The sequence below is a fragment of the Mobula birostris genome, chromosome 11, assembly GCF_030028105.1.
Source record: "Mobula birostris isolate sMobBir1 chromosome 11, sMobBir1.hap1, whole genome shotgun sequence".
NCBI lineage: Eukaryota > Metazoa > Chordata > Chondrichthyes > Myliobatiformes > Myliobatidae > Mobula > Mobula birostris.
Genome location: NC_092380.1, coordinates 35,305,525 through 35,326,746, shown reverse-complemented (window position 1 = coordinate 35,326,746; position 21,222 = coordinate 35,305,525). Strand labels below are relative to the sequence as shown.

Genomic DNA, 21,222 nt, shown 5'->3' with positions numbered 1-21,222 from the left:
CAGAAATACTGGTTAATTTTGGTCATTATAAATTGTTCTGTGGTTGGTGTAGGGTTACCAGTTGGGTGGCTCAGCAGCGTAGCTCGTTGGACCTGAAGGGCCTGTTCTGCACTGTATCTCTAAATAAGATAAGAATATAACTGGTGCTTGTTGGGAGGATGCTCACATTGACACCTGAGATGCACCACCTTCTATTTCTCACTTATTGTTCCCACTCAAAGAGAAATTTGTATTTTATTCTGGCCCAAATGTTTCAATACCATTTGATTACTCCATCTAGCTGATCTAGATTGTACACAGTTAAATGAAATATCTCAAATAAAAGCAGAAATAGTTAGAAACACTCTGGAGACAACATCTGTGGAAAGGGGAACTGAGTTGTCAAAAAGTCTCATCATGAAACATTGTGTCTTCTAAGTGCTAAAAATTGACTGGAGCCTGCTAGTGAACCCACAGGAGGTTGGCACGCTACTGGCTATCTCTTCAACAAACTTCCTTCATTCTCAGCAACAGAAAATAATGCCATTTTACAAGGGTAAATTGGCTTCAGAGCAAACCATTCGATGTACAAAGTGACTCATTATGTTCACCCTACAGAACATCAGCTCCACACAGACCGTGTTTGAACTTTAGACCCCAAACCACACTGAACAATTCTTTACGGGCTCGATGCAGGCAAGTTGTTTTCCTTAGCTGAAATAGAAGGCCACTGTTTCAGAATAAGAGATGAGATGATGAGAAATGATGTCACTCAATCTACCACCCTATATAGATTGGATTAGCATTAAGGTCAGTACATTTGGTCAGAAGGACGTAGTGCTATGCTATACCATTCTGTGTTCAGAAAGTGTTGAACCTTTTGGAATTCTGTATCCCATTCTCTTTGTTCAAAACACAAATCAGAACATTTCTGGACATATGGATAGCACTAGAAAATAACCCTGAGGTAAAAGTTCAGCCTTGAGTGGTGGAGCTGAATGGACTAACCTTGCTCCTGTTTACCTTGCCCATGTAACAGGAGAGCTTTTCAATGCAGTATTATAGAACACAGAAGGAGCTTGTCCTGTGCCAGCCTGTAATTTTATTTTTTACAAATGAGATTCTGCAGATGCTGGACATCCTGAGCAACACACTCCAAATGTTGGAGAAACTCAGCAAGTCAGGAGAGGAATAAACAATCAACCTTCAGGAGAAACTATGCTTGGTAAGTGGAAGGCCTCCAAACGTGAAATTTTGAGTAGAAAGCTTGTATGTGTCTGTCAGTAAATAAACAGATTAGGGAACCTTGGTTTTCAAGAGATATTGAGGCAGTGGTTAAGGGGGAAATAGCAGGTATGGGCAAGTAAGGCAAGTGAGGTGTTTATGGAGTACAAGAAAAGCAAGAGAAATCAGAAGGGCTAAAAGAAGGCATGAGGCTGCCCGAGCAGACAAGGTGAAGGAGAATCCTAAGGGATTCTGGATATGTTAAAAGCAAAAGGTTTCCAAGAGACAAAATAGGTCCTCTGGATGTCTGGAAGATCAGAATGGTAATCCATGCATGGAGCCAAAAGAGATGGGGGAGATATTAAATGATTTTTGCATCTGTATTTACTTAGGGGACGGTCACAGAGTCTATAGAAGTGAAGTAAAGTGGCATCAGCTTCATGGATCTTGTACAGATTGCAGAGGAGGAGGTGTTTGCTGTCTAGAGGCAAAGTAGGTTGGATAAATCTCCAGGGCCTCACAAAGTGTTCCCTTGGATCCTGTGGAGGCAAGTGCAGAAATGGCAGGTGCCTGAGCAGAGATATTTAAATCATCCTCAATGACAGGTGAGGTACCAGAAGATTGGAAGATAGCTGCTGTTTAAGAAAAGCTGTAGAAGTAAACCAAGAAATGATAGGCCACTGAGTCTGACATCAGTAGTGGGAAAGTTATTGGAGGTATTCTAAGGGACCAAATGTATGAGTATTTGGATAAACATGGACTGATTAAGGATAGACATCATGGTAGGTCATGTCTAACCAATCCTATAGAGTTTTTCTAGAAAGTTACCAGGAAAGTTGATGAAGGAAAGGCAGTGGATATTGTCTACATGGACTTGAGCAAGACATTTAATAAGATGGGAGATTGGTTGAGAAGATTCTGTCACTCGGCTTTAAAGATGAGATTGAAAATTGGATTACACATTGGCTTTGTGGGAGAAGCCAGAGAGTGGTAGTAGATAGTTGCCTCTCTGACTAGAGACCTGTGACTAGTGAAGTGCCGTGGGGATCGGTGCTGGGTCTGGTGTTGTTTGTCATCTACATCAACAATCAGGATGATAATGTGGATAACTGGATCAGCAGATTTGCAGATGACACCAAGTTTGGGGGCATAGTGGACAGTGAAGAAGGCTATCATGGCTTGCAGCGGGATCTGGACTGGCTGAAAAATGGCAGGTGGAATTTAATGCAGACAAGTGCGAGATGTTGCACTTCGGTAGGACCAACCAGGGTAGGTCTTGCACAGCGAACAGTAGGGCACTGAGGAGTGTGGTGGAACAAAGGGATCTGGGAACACGGGTCCATAATTCATTGGAAGTGACGGAACAGGTAGATAGGGTCATAAAGAAAGCTTTTGGCACATCAGCCTTCATAAATCAAAGAAGTGAGTACAGTGTCCTGATGAAGAGTCTCGATCCAAAACGTTGACTGTTTACACTTTTCCATAGATGCTGCCTGGCCTACTGAGTTCCTCCAGCATTTTGTGTGCATTGCTTGGATTTCCAGCATCTGCAGAATTTCTCTTGTTTGTATTGAGTACAGGGAATGGGATGTTAAGTTGAAGTTCTACAAGACATTAGTGAGGCCTAATTTGGAGCATTATGTGCAGTGTTGGTCACCTACCTACAGCAAAGATGTCAATAAGATTGAAAGAGTACAGAGAAAATTTACAAGGATGCTCTGGGTCTGGAGGACCTGAGTTATAAGGAAAGATCAAATAGGTTGGGACTTTATTTCTTGGAATGTAGAAGACTGAGAGGAGATTTGATAGAGGTTTACAAGATTATGAGGGGCATAGATGGGGTAAATGCAAGCTGGTTTTTACCAATGAGGTTGAGTAGGACTACAACTAGAGATCATGGGTTAAGCATGAAAGGTGAAAAGCTTAAGAGGAACATGAGGGTGGTGAGAGTGTGGAATGAGCTGCTAGTGCAAGTGGTGCACACAAACTCGATTTCAATATTTAAGAGAAGTGCATGCATGGTAGGGGTATAGTGGGCTATGATACCGGTGCAGGTTGGTGGGAATAGAAAGTGTAAACGGTTCAGCAAGACTAGATGGGCCAAAGGGCCTGTTTCTGTGCTGTACTTTTCTTTGACTCTTATCACGGGATTAGGCCCTTCTGCTCACATACACTGACTATGATGTTTTAATCCAATCTAGATAGAGTAGTACATTCAGTGATACTTATCGTCAACTCATCTCAAATTCTGAAATTGTTTGTACTGCAACCTTATGCTTGCTCCATTGATTTGTAAAAACTTTAATGATACTTGATTTTGATCTATGAAAGTGAAAAAAGGGAACCAAAGAGAATTCCACTCACCACAAGTCCTATTAGTTGGGCTGAAGAACCCAGCCTCTGGTTAATATTGTCTTCAGTGGTTTCACACACATCAGCAAAACCATCAAAATACACTCAGTGCAGTGGGTACCTAATAAAGTGGCCACTGAATGTACCGTATGTGGCTTTTTGCTGCTGTAGCCCATCCGCTTCAAGGTTTGATGTGTTGTGTGTTCAGAGATGCTCTCCTGCACACCACCGTTGTAACATGTAGTTACGTGAGTTACTGTCACGTTCCTGTCAGCTTAAACCAGTCTGGCCATTCTCCTCCGACCTCTCTCATTAACAAGGCTTTTTCGCCCGCAGAACTGCATTCACTGTATGTTTTTTATTCTTCGTACCATTTTGTGTAAACTCTAGACACTTGTGTGTGAAAATCCCAGGAGATCAGCAGTTTCTGAGATACTCAAACCACCCTGTCTGGCACCAACAATCATTTCATGGTTAAAGTCACTTAGATCATATTTCTTCCCCATTCTGATGTTTGGTCTAAACAATAACTGAACCACTTAACCGTGTCTACATGCATTTATGCATTGAGTTGCACCAGACGATTAGCTAATTAGATATTAAGGAACAGATCTGGCCACTGAGTTTATAACAGAAAACGCAAAGGTTCAAGATCCAGGATTGTGTTTGTAAAATATAAATCTATTAATTTATTTACAGCAATAAGAGCTTTCTGCAAAATCAGTTTCATCAATAATCTGTGTTCAAAATACATAAAGAATTTAAATATTTCATAATTAGAAGTATCATAACAAAGTAAAATTACTTTCTCAGTCAAGATGTTGAACCTGTTCCCATCAATGTGAATAAAGATACTCAAATTTCTTGAAACTTGTCATTTTTTAAGGCTTTCTTAAAAGCTGTTTGGCTAGGAATACAAGGAATTGAGGCTGAAGTGAGTCTTGTGTTTGAGCCTTCGCTGGCATTGTGCAAACTAATGTTGGCCTTGACTCTGATAATTTTGCTGTGTTCCATTCATGTGCAAGCATAAATCAATATGGAATAATAAATATGGAAAAGTATCCCTTTGTGCTAAAGAACTGCAAAGATGTAGAACCCTTTAAGTAATGAAGTTAGTTTTCAACTTGGCTCAATGCCCAAGTATTTAACTGGGATTTTGCTCCTAGTTCCACATTGGATTGAGACTAGTATTGCCCATGACATCGTCACTTAGCAGTGACCGAAGCAGTAATATACAAACCCTTGACTGAGCTTCCCAAAGTACACTGAAGCAATTAAAACAAATGCTGAAGGATCTCAGCAGGTCAGGCAACATCTATGGAGAGGATTAAATGGTCAGTGTTTGGGAATGAGGCTCTTCATCAGGATTAAAATACAGTACTGTGCAAATGTTTTAGGCTCATATATATAGTTAGGGTGCCCAAGACTTTTGTCAATGTGGAGCAGAGAACAAGTATGTAAATCTGGCAAGAGCAAAGGATGTTGGGAATGGTGAGGGTGGAGTGTCGCAGGAGGGCTGTGGGACAGGTGGCAGAGAAGGAGTGTTAGGGTGGGGTGTGGCACGGGTGTAGACACACCCAGCCCCAAGACAACAGCCCAGGTCACTTAATTCCAAACAATTGGTTTACTGATCATTATAGATTGTCTCTCTGGTGTTTCCCTCTCCCTTTCTCTTCTCCCAACCATGATTCCGCTCTGTCTGCCCCTTTCCCACTCTCAGTCCATGATAGAGATCCATATTAGTAACAACAGGTCAGGCAGCACGTATGTCATGAAATTTGTTGGTTTTTTTTATGGCTACAGTACTGTAATTAAATGTTATTAATTATAATTATTAAAATTTATAATTTTACAGGACTAAAATAAAACAATTAAAATACTTGGTCACTAACATGGTATTATCTTACATTTTTGCTAATACAAAGAGCCTAGCAATAAAATTGCTAGAACCTAACTTTTTGAGCAACACACACAAAATGCTGGATGAGATCAGCAAGTCGGGCAGCTTCTATAGAGGGGAATAAACAGTCGATAGGTCCTGATAAGGGGTCTTGGTCCAAACTGCTGACTGTTTATTCATTGCTGCCTGACCTGTCAACTCCCTTCAGCATTTGGTGTGTACAGTGCAGAGACTGGCCCATTAGCCTATCTATTCCATGCCCAACTGTTTTACTGCCTTGATTGGCTGGTTAGATATTTGCATAGATGTACAGGTGTACCTATTAAAGTGGCCACTGAGTCTATACACACAGCCACAATCTCCTAATCTGGAGAAGATGATAGAATGCAGCCGTAGCAGGAAGAGTATCAGAAATACCTTTGAATTTGATCCACAACTTTACAGCCTCTTTCACAACCAGGAGATTATGGAAGGTTTGCTATTTATCATCGGCTGAGGAAGGGGAGTTATAAAGGTAGTAACCGCCTATGGAAAGTTTGGTTGTGCTGACAAAGGTCTAAATTTTAGAGGAAACCCACACGATAATGGGGAGAACATTCAAACTCCTTACAGGCAGTGGCGAGAAATGAACCTGGGATGCTGTACTGTAAAGCATCCACTATGCTATTGTGTCATCCATGCAACAGAATCCTGTTGCAACTCTCTTTCTTCTATCTCCCCACATTGTTGTCAACATTGCATGACATAGAAGTACAGTCCCTTCAGCCGCCATATTGTGCTGACCTTTTGATCTAAGATCTCCTCTGAGGATTACTACCTAGTTATGATGGAGTTTTCTGAGAGCCATGCCGTCTGGATCTTAGCTCCTGGTAGGGTCACCCATGGGGGTAAGGTCAAGGGGGAGGATCCAGACCAAAGAGCAATCTAAACTAGACCTCAACAGTGAAGTTGGCAGAAGATGATGGCATGTCACAAAGGCAGTGGAGAAAGTCTGCAGCAGTGAAGGGTCCCCAGTCATCTTGCACTCTGTGCCACTGAACCCTGAACCTGATCTATCAAGGACCATGTGGTAGCAGTCCATATGTCAGCCTCCTCGTGTTAAACAAAGTCACACACAGGAGTTCTCCGTTAAGGGAATATCCTCTCAGGAGAACATCATACTCAACTCAAGTGATCGCACTAAGACCAATCTAATCTTCCCTCCCATATCGCCTTCTATTTTTCTGTCCATGGGCCAATTTAAGAGTTTCTTCAATGTTCCTACCACTAGCCCTGGCAATTTCACACACCCACCACTCTGTAAAAAAAAAAAATGATCTCTGATGGCCCCTCCTATACTTTCCCACAACTATCTTAAAATTACGCCCCTCATATTAGACATTTCTGCCATGGGACTATGTCTCAGACTGTCCACTTGATCTATGTCTCTTATCATCTCAGATACCTCCAGAGGAATGAGGTCTTCAACTGAATGGCCCAGCAAGAAACTGCACTTTTCAAGCAATTAGGACAGACAGAACACAGGAAGGCACAAAAATGCTCCATCATTATTGACCATCCAGAATCCGAGCACGGTGGCTGAACTTAAAGCTCTAGACACTGATACACTGAGTAACACACACAAAATGCTGGAGGCTCAGCAAGTCAGGCAGTCATCCGAACCCTATGGAGGGAAGTAGATCGTCAATATTTCGGGCTGAGGCCCTTCGTCAGGACTGGATAGGAAGGGGCAGAAGCCAAAATAAGAAGGTGGGAAGAAGGAGAGGAGTTCAAGCTGAAAGGTCATAGGTGAAGAGGAGGATGGGTGGGTGGGGAGGGGGTGGTGAAGTAAGGAGCTGGGATGTGATTGGTGGAAGAGGTAAATGACTGAAGAAGGTGGAATCTGAGAGGAGAGAACGCTATTAGTTTTCTATCCTTGACACACTTCAGTACTTGCCGTTGTTTAAACCAACCAAATACCCAATGCAAAGCATTAGTCACTCAGTCGTATGTTCAACAAAAAAAAACCATATGATTTTGAATTTCTTTGTCCTCGCAGAGTGAGTTGAAATGCTATGTTCTTTAGTACTGCAGAAGCACACATCAAGAAGCCTCATTTATCTCAACTATACTGTAACACACACAACTCAGCAGGTAGTTCCTCCAACATTTTGTGTGTGTTGCTCTGGATTTCCAGCATCTATAGAACTTGCATTTATCTCTGTTAGTTCTTATATTGGACATTTTGAAATGTGCTTTAGTTATATTTAAGCAAATACTAAGAGCTGAATATTGATCATTTGCAGACTAGGAAATCTGACATTGATGTTAATAAATATACAATGCACAAGGATAAAGTGCTAAGGAAATAATCCACAGGACATCAGTGGAGCCAAAAATGACAGCATTATCAATTTCTACTTTGCAATAGTGCAGTTCAGAGTCTGTAAATATTGTCGAATCCTGAGAGTTTCAATGATGACTTGACTCATTAACATATGTAGTCCAAATATCTGGCTTGGTAAATTGATCTGAATAGTTGGAGTGGAAAAAAAAGAATGGAATTCTCTGCGAATCACAATCCAGAATATCGAGGTAAGGGAGGAACTTGTATATTTCCCAATACCCAGAGTGCAGGAAATAGTTCAAGATCATGTGCAGGCACCAACCTAAATGGATGTATGCACACTCCAACGACTGGAACAGAAGAAATAGCTGAAAGTTATGTGTAATGTACATGGAACTGAAAGCTATTTCACTGTCCTTGCTGCAGTTCAGAGGAAAGGAACAAAAGTCCTTCTAATTCAGTTTGTTGCTTGTTATCTTTCTTTTCCTTGCCGCCACCATGTCGTAGAAAGGATCCCGAGTAATACTGGCTCTGAAATATAATAACAGCGCAATTATTCATTTGTATGACATTTCCTTTAAGATCATAGATACAATCACATTATCAGACTCAGTATCTCATAAGTATTTACCCAAGGAGCTAAAATCCTTAACATTTTAAATCATAATCTTACCTAACCTATTCATAAGTTAATGATAGCATCCATCTTTAAGGACCCTCTAGCACCCAGGACGTGCCATCTTCTCGTTGTTACCATTAGAGAGGAGGTACAGGAGCCTGAAGACACACACTCAATGTTTAGGAACAGTTTCTCTCCCTCTGCCATCAGATTTCTGAATGGTCCATGAACCCATTGTCACTATCTCAATAGTGCTCTCACTTGCACTATTTTTTAAAAATTCTTTTTGTAACTTATGTATTGCAATGTACTTATTTAATTTGATTTTTAAACATTTATTTCATATTTCTTATGATTTATAGTATATTTTGAGTATTGCACTGCACTGCTGCTGCAAAACAACAAATTTCACAATGACACACGCACACGTAAAGTGCTGGAGGAACTCAGCAGGTCAGGCAGCATTTGTGGAAAACAATCAACAGTCGATGTTTGGAGCCATGACCCTTGAAATTTCACAACAATTCAGGGATAATAAACTTGATTCTGACTCAGAACCAGTAGATCTTCATTAGTGGCATGGACCCTTTAACTAGAAAAGATTTTTGAACATTTTTTAGACCATAAGACATACAGTAGGAGGCAAAACTACCACACTCTATCCTGGTACATAGAGTCATTGAATCAAATCAAGTTTAATTATCATTCAAACCATACATAGATACAGCTGAATGAGACAGCGTTCCTCTGGGGCCAAGGCACTAAACATTCAAAAATAGCAAGCAAACATTAAAAAAAAGCAAGCGACAAATTCAAAGAAGGATATTCACTCGAATAAAAAACATATATATATATATATATATATATATATATATAAAGTTCTGGAGCAATCTATGGCAATCGATGGTACAGACGCAAGTAATCCAGCCTATCATTCTACCCCTCGTACATGAGAGGCTAGGCCCGGCCAAGCTCAACCACGCTGTAACTCTTCTGCATCTCTCACCTGGTCTGAGGGAGCAGGCAAGCCCGAGGCTTGTGGCCCAGTCCTTTCTACAACCAAGGCTACACAGCTCCTACGTTGACTGTCCCTGCAGCAGACCAGGATACCAGGCTTGTGGCAATTTACATTATCACTGTCCAACAGAGTCTTGCGATTGCAAATGAAGTTTCTGAGACGATCTCCCATGGTTATGCTGTATCAACTTCGATGCTTCCGAGTAGCGGGCAGCAACAAGGTCATAGAACAATACAGCACAGTAACAGGCCCTTCAGCCCATCTAGTTCAAATGCTGCATGGTCCCATCAACCTACACCCGGACCATGCCCTTCCATATCTCTCACATCTACTGCATGCATTTATCCAAATTTCTCTTAAATGTTGAAACCAAACCCGCATCAACCATTTCCACTGGCAGCTCGTTCCACACTCTGAGTGAAGAAGTTCCTCCAGGTTCCCCTTAAATATTTCACCCTTCACCCTTAACCCATGACCTCCAGTTCAAGTGTCACCCAACCTCAGTGGAAAACACCTGCTTGCATTTACTCTATCTATACTCCATATAATTTAGTATACCTCTATCAAATCTCCCCTCAGTCTCCCAAACTCTAGGGAATATCATCCTAATCTATTCAGACTTTCCCTATTACACAGATCCTCAAATCCCAGCAATATCCCTGTAAATTTTCTCTGTATTCTTTCAATATTATTTACATCTTTCTTGTAGGTAGGTGACCAAAACTTCACACAATACTCCAAATTAGGCCTCACCAATGTCTTATACAACTTCAATGTGACATCCCAACTCCTGTACTCAAAACTTTGGTTTAGTATGAAAGCCAATGTGCTAAAAGCTTTCTTCATGACTCCATCAACCCTATTCCTTATCATAATTTATAGTCTAATTCACCTATAGCACTGTACTGATGTAAATTGTCTCGTGATTAGGCTCAGATTAAATCGGGGGCGGGGGGGTGGCTCGAAGTGGCATATAGGCCTGTTCCACCCGGTATCTCTAAATAAATAAATATGTGATGACACTTGGGTGGCTGCAGGAATTCAATAGTCACACGACCTGGGGAAAGAGTCCTGGTCCAGGCAGACAGACTACTGCCAAGCAAGCTGATAGTACAAGTGTTTCTTTTAACATCTGGCTCAGTTATACCTGATTGATTTGATCCACGCATCTCTTTCTTCCTTCGAAGGTGCAGATATTCTGTAAAAGTGGTGATTTCCTTCAACGACACGTCCATCTGTGTCTGTTTTACAGGCCTTTATGGTGTGACCCTTACTGTTTGGTGAATACAAATCAAAACAGTTCTGCAAAATAAAGCATGTTGGTCATCAGTATATTACTGATAGAATACAAATAATCTCAGCACATTTCTCATGTTTGTGTACACTGATCATTCGCAAGGTAACCCTCCCCTCGACAGGTGAAAGTGCAGCAGGAGTGGCACAGAACGGATTGCTATTGGCACGGAAATAAGCACAAGAGGTTCTGCAGATGAGATGCTGGAAATCTTGAGCAATGTACACAAAACCTAAACCCATACATCTTTGGACTGTCTGAGGAAATGGAGCACCCAGAGGAAATCCATATGCTTATGGGGCGAACAAACAAACTCCTTACAGATGGCAATGCCTCTCCAAAGTCTTTCGGTTCTTTTTTCTTAATGACGTTTCTCCCAGATTTGTCAGTCAGTGTCCTGGACAATCACAGAGATGAAAGGAATAAATATTTGACATTTTGGGCTGAGACCCTTCATCAGGACTGGAAAGGAAGGGCAAACAAGCCAGAATAAGAAGGTAGGGGCGGGGAAGGAGTACAAGTTGGCAGCTGATAGGTGAGACCAGGTGAGGGGGAAGGTGGATGGGCAGGGGCATTAGAGAAATCGATGTCCACTCCATCAGGTTGGAGCTACCCAGGCTGAATGTGAGGTATTGATCCTTCATCCTGAGAGTGACTTCATCAGAGCAGTGGAGGAGGCCGTGGACTGACATGTTGGAATGGGAACGGGGATTGGAATTAAAATGGTTGGTGACCAGATGTAGAGGAGGCTGCCTTGGGAGCACCAGACACAGCAGATGACCCCAACAGGCTTGTAAGTGAAGTGTTGCAAGCAAAAGTACTGCACTTGCCCATTCATCTCCTTACTCACCTCCATTCAGGACCCCAAACTGTCCTTCCAGGTGAGGCAATAATCCTCTTGCAGGTCAGATGGAATAAATGTCGATTTCTTTAACTCTGGTAATTTCTCCCCCTCTCCCTGCCCTCTTCTTCCATTCTCCACTCGGCTCCCCTCCTACCTCCTCTCTTCTCATGTGTCTGTCACCTCTCCCTGGGGCCTCCCCTCCTTTCCTTTCTCCCATGGTCCACTCTCCTCTCCTATCAGATTCCTCCTTCTTCAGCCTTTTATCCTTTCCATCTATCACCTCCCAGCTTCCGACTTCATCCCCTCTCCCCCAACCACCTGGCTTCCCCTTTCAGCTTCTAGTTTGTACTCCTTCCCCACCCCACATTCATCCCCTTTCCTTTCCGGTCCACCTGACCTGAGACGTTGACTGTTCATTCCCTTCTACTGATGCTGCCTGACCAGCATCTGCAGAATCCCTTATTTATGGGCTGTGACACTTGCCAACAGTCCTCTCTATATTTTAAACATCCTGTATAGGAACTGAGGTCTCAAATTACCATGTTCTTTCACCCCTGATAACAAAATAGTTTGTTTTTGTCCTTATTTTTCTCAGGAGTCTATTTAAAAGAAGCAGCTTCACCCTAGTTGATCACAGTAATATATTTAACCAAAATTAAATTCTGCAGATGCTGGAAATCCCGAGTAAAAAACACAAAATACTGGAGGTACTCAGCAGGTCAGGCAGCACTTAAAGGTCCTGATGAACACACACCCGGTTTCCCCTATCACTTGCAAGTTTGCACTCCTTCCCTTCTCCACCCCCCTGCCCCCCGACTTTCTTATTCTGGTTTCTTCCCCCGTCCTTTTCAGTCCTGCTGAAGGGTCTCAGCCCAAAACATCGACTGTTTATTCCTTCCCATGGATGCTGCCTGATTTTCTGAGATATTGTGTCTGTAATATATTTAACTTTTTGATTCTGTTATTGATAGGGATGGCACAGCGTAGAGTAATGCTTTACATTGCCAGTGATCAGGGTTCAATTCCTGCCACCGTCTGCAGGGAGCTTGTACATTTTCCCCATGAATGTTTGGGTTTTCTCCAGGTGCTATAGTTTCTTCCCACATTTCAAAAACTTGCTGGTTGGAGTTAGTAAATTGTGGACACGATCTGTTGGTGCTGGAAGCATGGCAACACTTGCGGGCTGCCCCCAGCACATTCACGGTCTGTATTGGTCTTTCACATAAACGATGCACTTCACTCTTTTGAAGCACATGTGACAAGCAAAGCTAATCTTCAATAAGAATCTGGTGGAGTACATACCAATTTTCGAGAATCTTCACTTGGTTTCACACACAAATTTTCTAATGGAATAATTCCTCTGGGTTCTTTATCCTGCAACAGAAAGGAGTGTCCTTGTTATAAGTGCCTCTTTCTTGAAATATTATTTGGCTGAAAACTTCCACTATTGATGCAGACTCCATCAGTGACACTTTACCCTTTGTATAAGGTTCTGTGTTGTAAACTTTCACGTGCTAAAGTTCAACTGACCAGTGTGGAACTAAAGGAATACTGTGCAGTTCTTGGTTGAGACAATAAGCCAAAGTCCTGACTGTTCCCGAAGACAGATGTGAAGGAAAGCAGTCCCAGTTATCATCATGATCTTCCTCTTCAGCAACCCTTGGGTTTGAAGGATGACTTTGTGCACCTTGGCAGATCAGGGTCATGAGAGACAAAGTGGTGTAGCCCTGGCCTCCCCATCCCCCATGGAGGACATCTTCAGAAGGCCATGCCTCAGAAAGGTGGCATTCATCATGAAGGGCTCTCACACCCAGGACGTGCCCTTTTCTCATTATTAGGGAGGAGATCCAGAAGCCTGAAGACAGGCACTCAACTTTTTAGGAACAGCTTTTTCCCTTTCTACCATCAGATTTCTGAATGGACAACGAACCCATGAATATTACCTCACTATTTTTTATCTCTTTATGCACTACTTTTTAAAAATGTGGCTTTTATATATGGTTCATATTTCTTATAATAAATTATAGTCTATTTTATGTATTGCACTGTACAGAGAACAATAAATTTCATGACATACGGCACTGTCTTAGCTAGAGTGCCTAAGACTTTTGCACAGTACTGTATTTGTCAACATGACGTGGAGAAAGATTCTGTAAATCTGGTGGGAGCAAAGGATGTTGGGAATGATGAGGGTGGAGTGCCGTGGGAGGGGTGTGGGACAGGTGGCAGAGGAGGGGTGCCAGGGGCAGGAGGTGGCACGGGTGCAGACACACCCAGCCCTAAGACACCAGGCATGGTCACTTGATTTCTAACAATTGGTTTATTGATCATTACAGAATGTCTCTTGTGCTTCCCACTCCCTCTCCTCTCCTTTCCTCTTTTCCTAACCATGATTCCCCTCTCCCTGCCCTCTTCCCACTTTCAGTCCACAATTGAGACCCATATCAGAATCAGGTTCCTCTTCACTCCCATATGTCACAAAATTTGTGGGTTTTTTGCAGCAGCAGTACAGTGCAATACATCAAGTTAATGCAGGACACTGCAAAAGTCTGAGGCAGCCTAGCTCTATCTATGTGCCTAACACATTTTCACTGTATGTCGGTGATAATAATTCTGATTCTGGCACGGAGTTGCACACAAAAATGTGGGCAGAACCTCACAGATATTACTTCACCCTGAATATGCTCTGAATGAGCCAGGCTATACAGGACAGGGAACACCATAACGCAGCCTCAAAGAAGTTCGGGCATCATGGAGGCGATATTCAGAATCGGAATCAGAGCCAGGTTTTATAATCAATGATGTGAGCTGACATAAGTTTCATGGCAGCAGTACAGTGAAATACAGAAAAAAAAAAGCTGGAGCAAGAATCTGTAGTGTGTGTGAGTTTCCCTCCCCCTTTAAGCGCATTGGGGTCACTGAAAAATTCATTCAAAATATGTTATTTCATGACATATTATATGTCAGTGATAATAACACGCATTTAGGGTGAAAGGGGCACTCACAACACACTGGAGGAACTCAGCAGGTCGGGCAGCATCCGTGAAAACGATCAATCAATATTTCAGGCTGGAACCCTTCGTCAGGAGGGTTAATATTAATATCGAAGTAGTGAAATGGATTCAGCAGTGGCTGGATGGGAGATGCCAGAGAGTAGGGTTGGATACCTGTGTGTCAGATTGGAGGACGGTGTATAGTGGTGTGCCTCAGGGATCTGTACTGGGTCCAGTTGTTGATGATATATTAATGATCTGGATGATGGGATGGTAAATTGGATTAGTAAATATGCAGATGATACTAAGATAGGTGGCATTGTGGATAATGAAGTAGGTTTTCAAAGCTTGCAGAGAGATTTAGACCACTTAGAAGAGTGGGCTGAAAGATGGCAGATGGAGTTTAATGCTGATAAATGTGAGGTGCTACATTTTGGTGGGACTAATCAAAATAGGACATACATGGTAAATGGTAGGGCATTGAAGAATGCTGTAGAACAGAGGGATCTAGGAATAATGGTGCATAGTTCCCTGAAGGTGGAATCTCATGTGGATAGGGTGGTGAAGAAAGCTTCTGGTATGCTGGCCTTTATTAATCAGAGCATTGAGTATAGGAGTTGGGATGTAATGTTGAAATTGTACAAGGCACTGATAAGGCCAAATTTGGAGTATTGTCTACAGTTCTGGTCACCAAATTATAGGAAAGATGTCAATAAAATTGAGAGAGTACAGAGGAGATTTACTAGAATGCTGCCTGGGTTTCATCTCCTAAGTTACAGAGAAAGGTTGAACAAGTTGGGTCTTTATTCTTTGCAGCGAAGAAGGTTGAGGGGGGACTTGATAGAGGTATTTAAAATTATGAGGGGGATAGATAGCGTTGACGTGGATAGGCTTTTTCCATTGAGAGTAGGGGTTTCAAACAAGAGGACATGAGTTGAGAGTTAAAGGGCAAAGGTTTAGGGGTAATGTGAGGGGGAACTTCTTTACTCAGAGAGTGGTAGCTGTGTGGAACGAGCTTCCAGCAGAAGTGGTTGAGGCAGGTTCAATGTTGTCATTTAAAGTTAGATTGGATAGATATATGGACAGGAAAGGAATGGAGGGTTATGGGCTGAGTGCAGGTTGGTGGGACTATGTGAGAGTAAGAGTTCGGCACGGACTAGAAGGACCAAGATGGCCTGTTTCCATGCTGTAATTGTTATATGGTTATAATAAATATTTCTACAACTGGTGTCTGGTTAGCACCACTCCGCTGCATTGGGCGAGGCAAGTGCACAGGATCGGAAAGAAATTGCAGAGGGTTGTAGACACAACCAGCTCCATCAGAGGCACTAGCACGAACCTCCCCACCATCAAGAACATCTTCAAAAGAGAGTGTCTCAAGAAGGCAGCGTCCATCATTAAAGACCCTCACCATCCAGACATGCCCTCTTCCTATTACTCCCATCAGAGGGGAGGTACAGGAGCCCAAAGGAGCACACTATAGGAACAGCTTTTCCCCTTCTGCTATCAGATTTACGAACGGACCGTGAACACAACCTCACTATTGCTCTCTTTTTGCTCCCGTTATTTCTTCATGTATCCCTTATTGTAACTTGTTATAGTTTTTATTATGAATTGCACTGTACTGCTGCCGCACAACAACAAATTTCATGACGTATTGTATATCAGTGATAATAATCCTGATTCTGATTCTGAGAGAGAAAAAAAACTTCCCCTCAAATATCTAATAAAATATATGCCAGAGACAACTTACAGTTGTGTACTCAAAGTAATACAGGCAGTTGTCTGTCAAAATGAACCACCGGCGCTTCCATGTTTTTACCCGTCCACCTGCAAGGAAAGTGGGAAATGGGTTACACATGAAAAGAGACACATCCTGAAGCGCCATCACACTGGTGACTTTTACCCTTCAACAGCATTAACAAAAGGGCCAGAAAGGCCAGACTGATTGGCCAGTGCCTATCCACCACAATGTATCACAAGAGAATTATAGACTTGTTCTACTATATTCAAATTTAATTTTAATTTAGAGAATCAGTGCACTAGAGGCCCTTCCACCCAATGAACCCATGCTGCCCAATTATACCATGTGACCAACTAACCAACTAACCCTTCTTTGGAATGTGGGAGGAAACCAGAGCACCTGGAGGAAACAACCGTGGCCACAGGGAGAATGATAAAAACAATTACAGTCAGCGGCGGGAATTGAATACTGGTTGCTGGCGCAATAAAGCGATGCGCTAACTGCTCGCTACTGTGCTGAAACACCTGGCTATCTATTTCATTACCTCTGTACTTAAGTATTTCAACACTTTCCTGACCTCCAGTCTCCATGACACCAGACAATCTAAAACCCTGCAATTGATTCAAATCTCATCCTCAGTATTCATTATCCCAGAGTATTACCGAGACTTCTAATCCTTCTGCAAGCAAGATGCTGGCATCTGCTGTGAAGATCAACATAACAACAATATATGAGCACGTGGTAAGACTCAAGGTAAACAGGGTCATAAAGATAGCTTTTGGCACATTGTCCTTCATAAATCAAAAGTACTGAGTCCAGGAGATGGGATGTTATGTTGAGGCTGTATAAGATATTAATGAGGCCTAATTTGGAGTATTGTGTGTATTTCTGGTCACTTACCTGCAGGAAAGAAGTAAATAAGATTGAAAGATTACAGAGAACATTTACAGGCACCTTGCCGGGACTTGAGGACCTGATTTATAGGGAAAGATTAAATAGGTTAGGGATTTATTCCCTAGAAAGTAGGAGAATGAGGGGAAATTTGATAGAGGTATACAAAATTATGAGGGGTATAGATGGAATTAATACAAGTCGGCTTTTTCCATTGAGATTGAGTGTGACTAGAAGGGTGAAAGGCGAAATATTTCAGGGAAACCTGAGGGGGTATTTCTTCACTCAGAGGGTGGTGCGGGTGTGGAATGAGCTGCCAGTGGAAGTGGTGGGTGCGGGTTCAACTTCAACATTGAAGAGAAATTTGATAAGTCCGTGGACAGGAGGGGCATGGTCCAGCTGGACTTGGCAGAACAACAGTTTGACAAGGACTCAATGGGCCAAAGGACCTGTTTTTGTGGTGCCGTTCTCGATGACTCTGTGACTGAGTTCAAGCATTAAAGCTTCATGGGAACCATGATTATTTCTCTGCCCAGTGCGGGGGAGGGGAAGGTTTAAGACCCTTATTAACAGCAGCACTAGACTGTTCAGAAGAAGGGTCTCGGACCAGGTTATCGACTGTCCATTTCCCATCATGTTGCTGGCTGACCTGCTGAGTTCCTACAGATTCCAGTTTCTGGCATCTTTTGTGCCTCCACTACAGAAATTATTCCCACCAACAATAATAGTGTAATAAAATGGCATAATTATATATTATCAACTAATTGTGAAGGTATGGAAGACCCTTTAAATCTACACATACGCAAAATATACGTGTATGTTACTCTGGGGTTCCAGCATCTGCGGAATCCCTTGTGTTTATCATTGTCTATGCTGGCTTCCACCAGCTCCATTCCCCTAGCACCAACATCACTGGGCAGTGAGTCAGAACCACTCTCTGAAACTCACATCATTCCTGCCATCTTCAAACACCCCAATAGCACTGCCTACACAGCACTTTTAATGAAAGGTCGTCAACCTGGTCTTCACAGAGGCTGTTTGACCCATGGGTATTTCTTTTCTGTATCACTACAGATTCGAAGATATGATATAATCAATTGTAAATACCATCATAATTAGTCATACAAATTTTCATATAAATATTAAATTATGAACATTCTTATATGAATAATTACAGCATATTCATATCAATTCCATACATATTACTAGAATTACTCTATAAATGTTTATTATCGTTACTCATATATATTTGAAAGATGTTTTTTACACAGAGAGTAGTGGGTGTCTGGGAAACACTGTGAGGGTGGTGGTAAAGGCATTTGAGACTCTTAGAGAGGGTCATGGATGATAGAAAGATGGAGGGTTATTAGCGATGTGAGTGGGAAGCATTAGGTTGATCTTAACGGGCCGACACAACCACGTGGCCATAATCAAAGATACCACCTGTCACGGAGTCTTAGAGATAGAAAAGTACAACACAGAAAAAGGCCCTTCAGCCCATCTAGTCTGTACCAAACTATTTAAACTACCTACTCCCAATGACCTGCACCAGGACCTTAGCCCTCCATACTCCTACCATCCATGTACCTATCCAAACTTCTCCCTTTATCCCAAGACCTCTAATTGTAGTCTCACCCAACCTCAGTGGGAAAAGTCTGCTTGCATTTACCCCATGTATACTCCTCATAATTTTGTACACCTCTATCAAATCTCCTCTCAGTCTAAAGAATAAAGCCCTAACCTTATAACTCAGGTTCTCTAGGCCAGGCAACATCCTTCTAAATTCTTGCTGTACTCTTTCAACTTTGTTTACATATTTCCTGTAGGTAGGTGACCAAAACTACACACAATACTCCAAATTAGGCCTCACAAATGTCATCTACAACTTCAACATAACATCCCATCTCCTGCACTCAATACTATGGTTTATGAAGGTTAATGTGCCAAAAGCCTTCTTTACAACCCTAACCACCTGCGATGTCAGTTTCATTGAATTATAGACCTGTATTCCCAGATCCCTTTGTTCCACCATACTTCTCAGTGCCCTACCGTTCACTGGGTGGGACCCAACCCGGTTGGTCTTATCAAAGTGCAACACCTCGCACCTGTCTGCATTAAATTCCATCTGCCATTTTTCAGGCCAAAGCCCTAATTGTCTTCATCACTGTCCACTACACCTCCAATCTTGGTGTCATCTGCAAATCTGCCGATCCAGTTAACCACATTATCACCTCTTTCATTGATATAGATGACAAACAACAATGGACCCAGCACAGATCGCTGTGGCACTCCATTAGTCGCAAGTCTCCAGTCAGAGAGGCAACCATCTATTACCACTCCTCCACCATAATCTGTACAGGGTTCATGAAGCTGATGCCACTTGGCCCCACTTTAACAGACTCTGAGTCCGCCTCCTGAGTAAATACAGATGCAAAAAAAATTCATTTAAGATCTCCGCCATCTGTTTTGGCTCCACACATGGATTACCACTCTGGTCTTCCAGAGGACTCATTTTGTCCCTTGCAATCCTTTTGCTCTTAACATATCTGTAGAATCCCTTGGGGTTCTACTTCACCTGGTCTGCTAGAACAATTTCATGCCTTCTTTTAGCCCTCCTGATTTCTTTCTTAAGTGTTCTCTTGCATTTCCTATACTCCATAAGCACTTCCTTTGTTCCTACCTGCCTGTACCGGTTATGCACCTTGTTTTTCTCTTAACCAGGGCCTCAATATCTCTTGAAAACCTGTTATCTTCTCCCATCGGGCAGAAGATACAAACACCTGAAAGCACACACCACCAGGCTCAAGGACAGCTTCTACCCCACTGTTATAAGACTATTAAATAGTTCCCTAGTACGATAAGATGGACTTTTGACCTCTCAATTTACCTTGTTATTTACCTGCACTGCACTTTCACTGTAACTATTACACTTTATTCTGCATTCTGTTATTGTTTTGCCTTGATCTACGACAGCGCCTGTGCAATAATCTGATCTGTATAAATTGTATGCACAATAGAAAATAAGATAATTTCACTTTGTTTTTTTAATGAAGTGTATTTAAATATCTTGAATATGTTACAATACTTTGGTGCAATGCATTATATACGTCTGTATTTTATTGAACATAGCACAGTACTTCTCAGTACAGGCCCTTCAGCCCAATATCAATGGCTGACAGGGACGTGCCTTTTCTTGTGTGGTCTATTGCGGTTTAGTTCAATATCCGGGTGCCTCCGTTAAATGTTCCTTCAGTCGCATGCCATGTGCTTGGGAACGAATTGATATGTTTGAAACGCTGTATTGCACTGTGTTGCCGTGGCCCTGATGTGGGGCAGTGGATCTCACACTTACCCAGTTTGGAAAGCCATCCTTCCCGGTCAGGATTGAAAAACGTGTGCGTTAGGTCATTCCCATCATCCTCGGGGATTTTAAACGGCTCATTCCTGATGCTCTCGTACAGGTTCTGTGCAGAGGAATAAAATAAATTCAAAGTTCAAAGTTTGAAGTAAATTTATTATTAAAGTATATATATGTCACTGTTTACTACCCCGAGATTCATTTTCTTGTGAGCATTCACAGTAAGTACAAAGAAACAAAATAAAACCCCACAAAACAAAGACAGACAAACAACCAATGTGCAAAAGACAACAAACTGTGCAAATACGAAAACACAAACATAATAAAAAATAAATATCACTGAAAACATGAGTTGTGGAGTCCTTGAAAGTGAGTTCACAGGCTATGGAATCAGCTCAGAGTTGAGGAAAGTGAAGTTCAAGAGCTTGATGTTTGAGGGGTAGTAACTGTTCCTGAACCTGGTGGTGTGAGTCCTGAGGCTCCTGTACGTCCAGTGACAGCAATGAGGAGAGAGCATGGCCTGGATGGTGGAGGTCCTTTCTGATGGATGCTGCAACCCTGCGATTGTGATCCTTGTGGATGTGCTCTATGGTGGGGAGGGCTTTACCCATGAGGAACTGGACTATGTTTTGTAGGCTTTAGAATTCTTGGGTTTGGCTGTTTCCATACCAGGCTATGAT

At 42.2% G+C, this 21,222-nt stretch overlaps 1 protein-coding gene across 4 annotated transcripts in view; it reads right to left on the bottom strand.

Annotated features, from left to right (window-relative positions):
• Window positions 1-4,146: 4,146 nt before the first annotated feature.
• LOC140205020 (cytohesin-3-like) overlaps window positions 4,147-21,222 on the bottom strand; it is a 104,239-nt gene continuing 87,163 nt past the window's right edge. For all 4 annotated transcript variants that reach the window (XM_072272090.1, XM_072272093.1, XM_072272092.1 and 1 more), the window contains exons 9-13: window positions 20,537-20,648; window positions 16,303-16,379; window positions 12,859-12,930; window positions 10,566-10,720; window positions 4,147-8,312 (exon numbers count right to left, since the gene is read on the bottom strand). In XM_072272090.1, coding sequence (XP_072128191.1) covers window positions 8,234-8,312; window positions 10,566-10,720; window positions 12,859-12,930; window positions 16,303-16,379; window positions 20,537-20,648 — 495 coding nt within the window. In that variant the 3' untranslated portion in view covers window positions 4,147-8,233. The remainder of the gene's footprint in view (window positions 8,313-10,565; window positions 10,721-12,858; window positions 12,931-16,302; window positions 16,380-20,536; window positions 20,649-21,222) is intronic.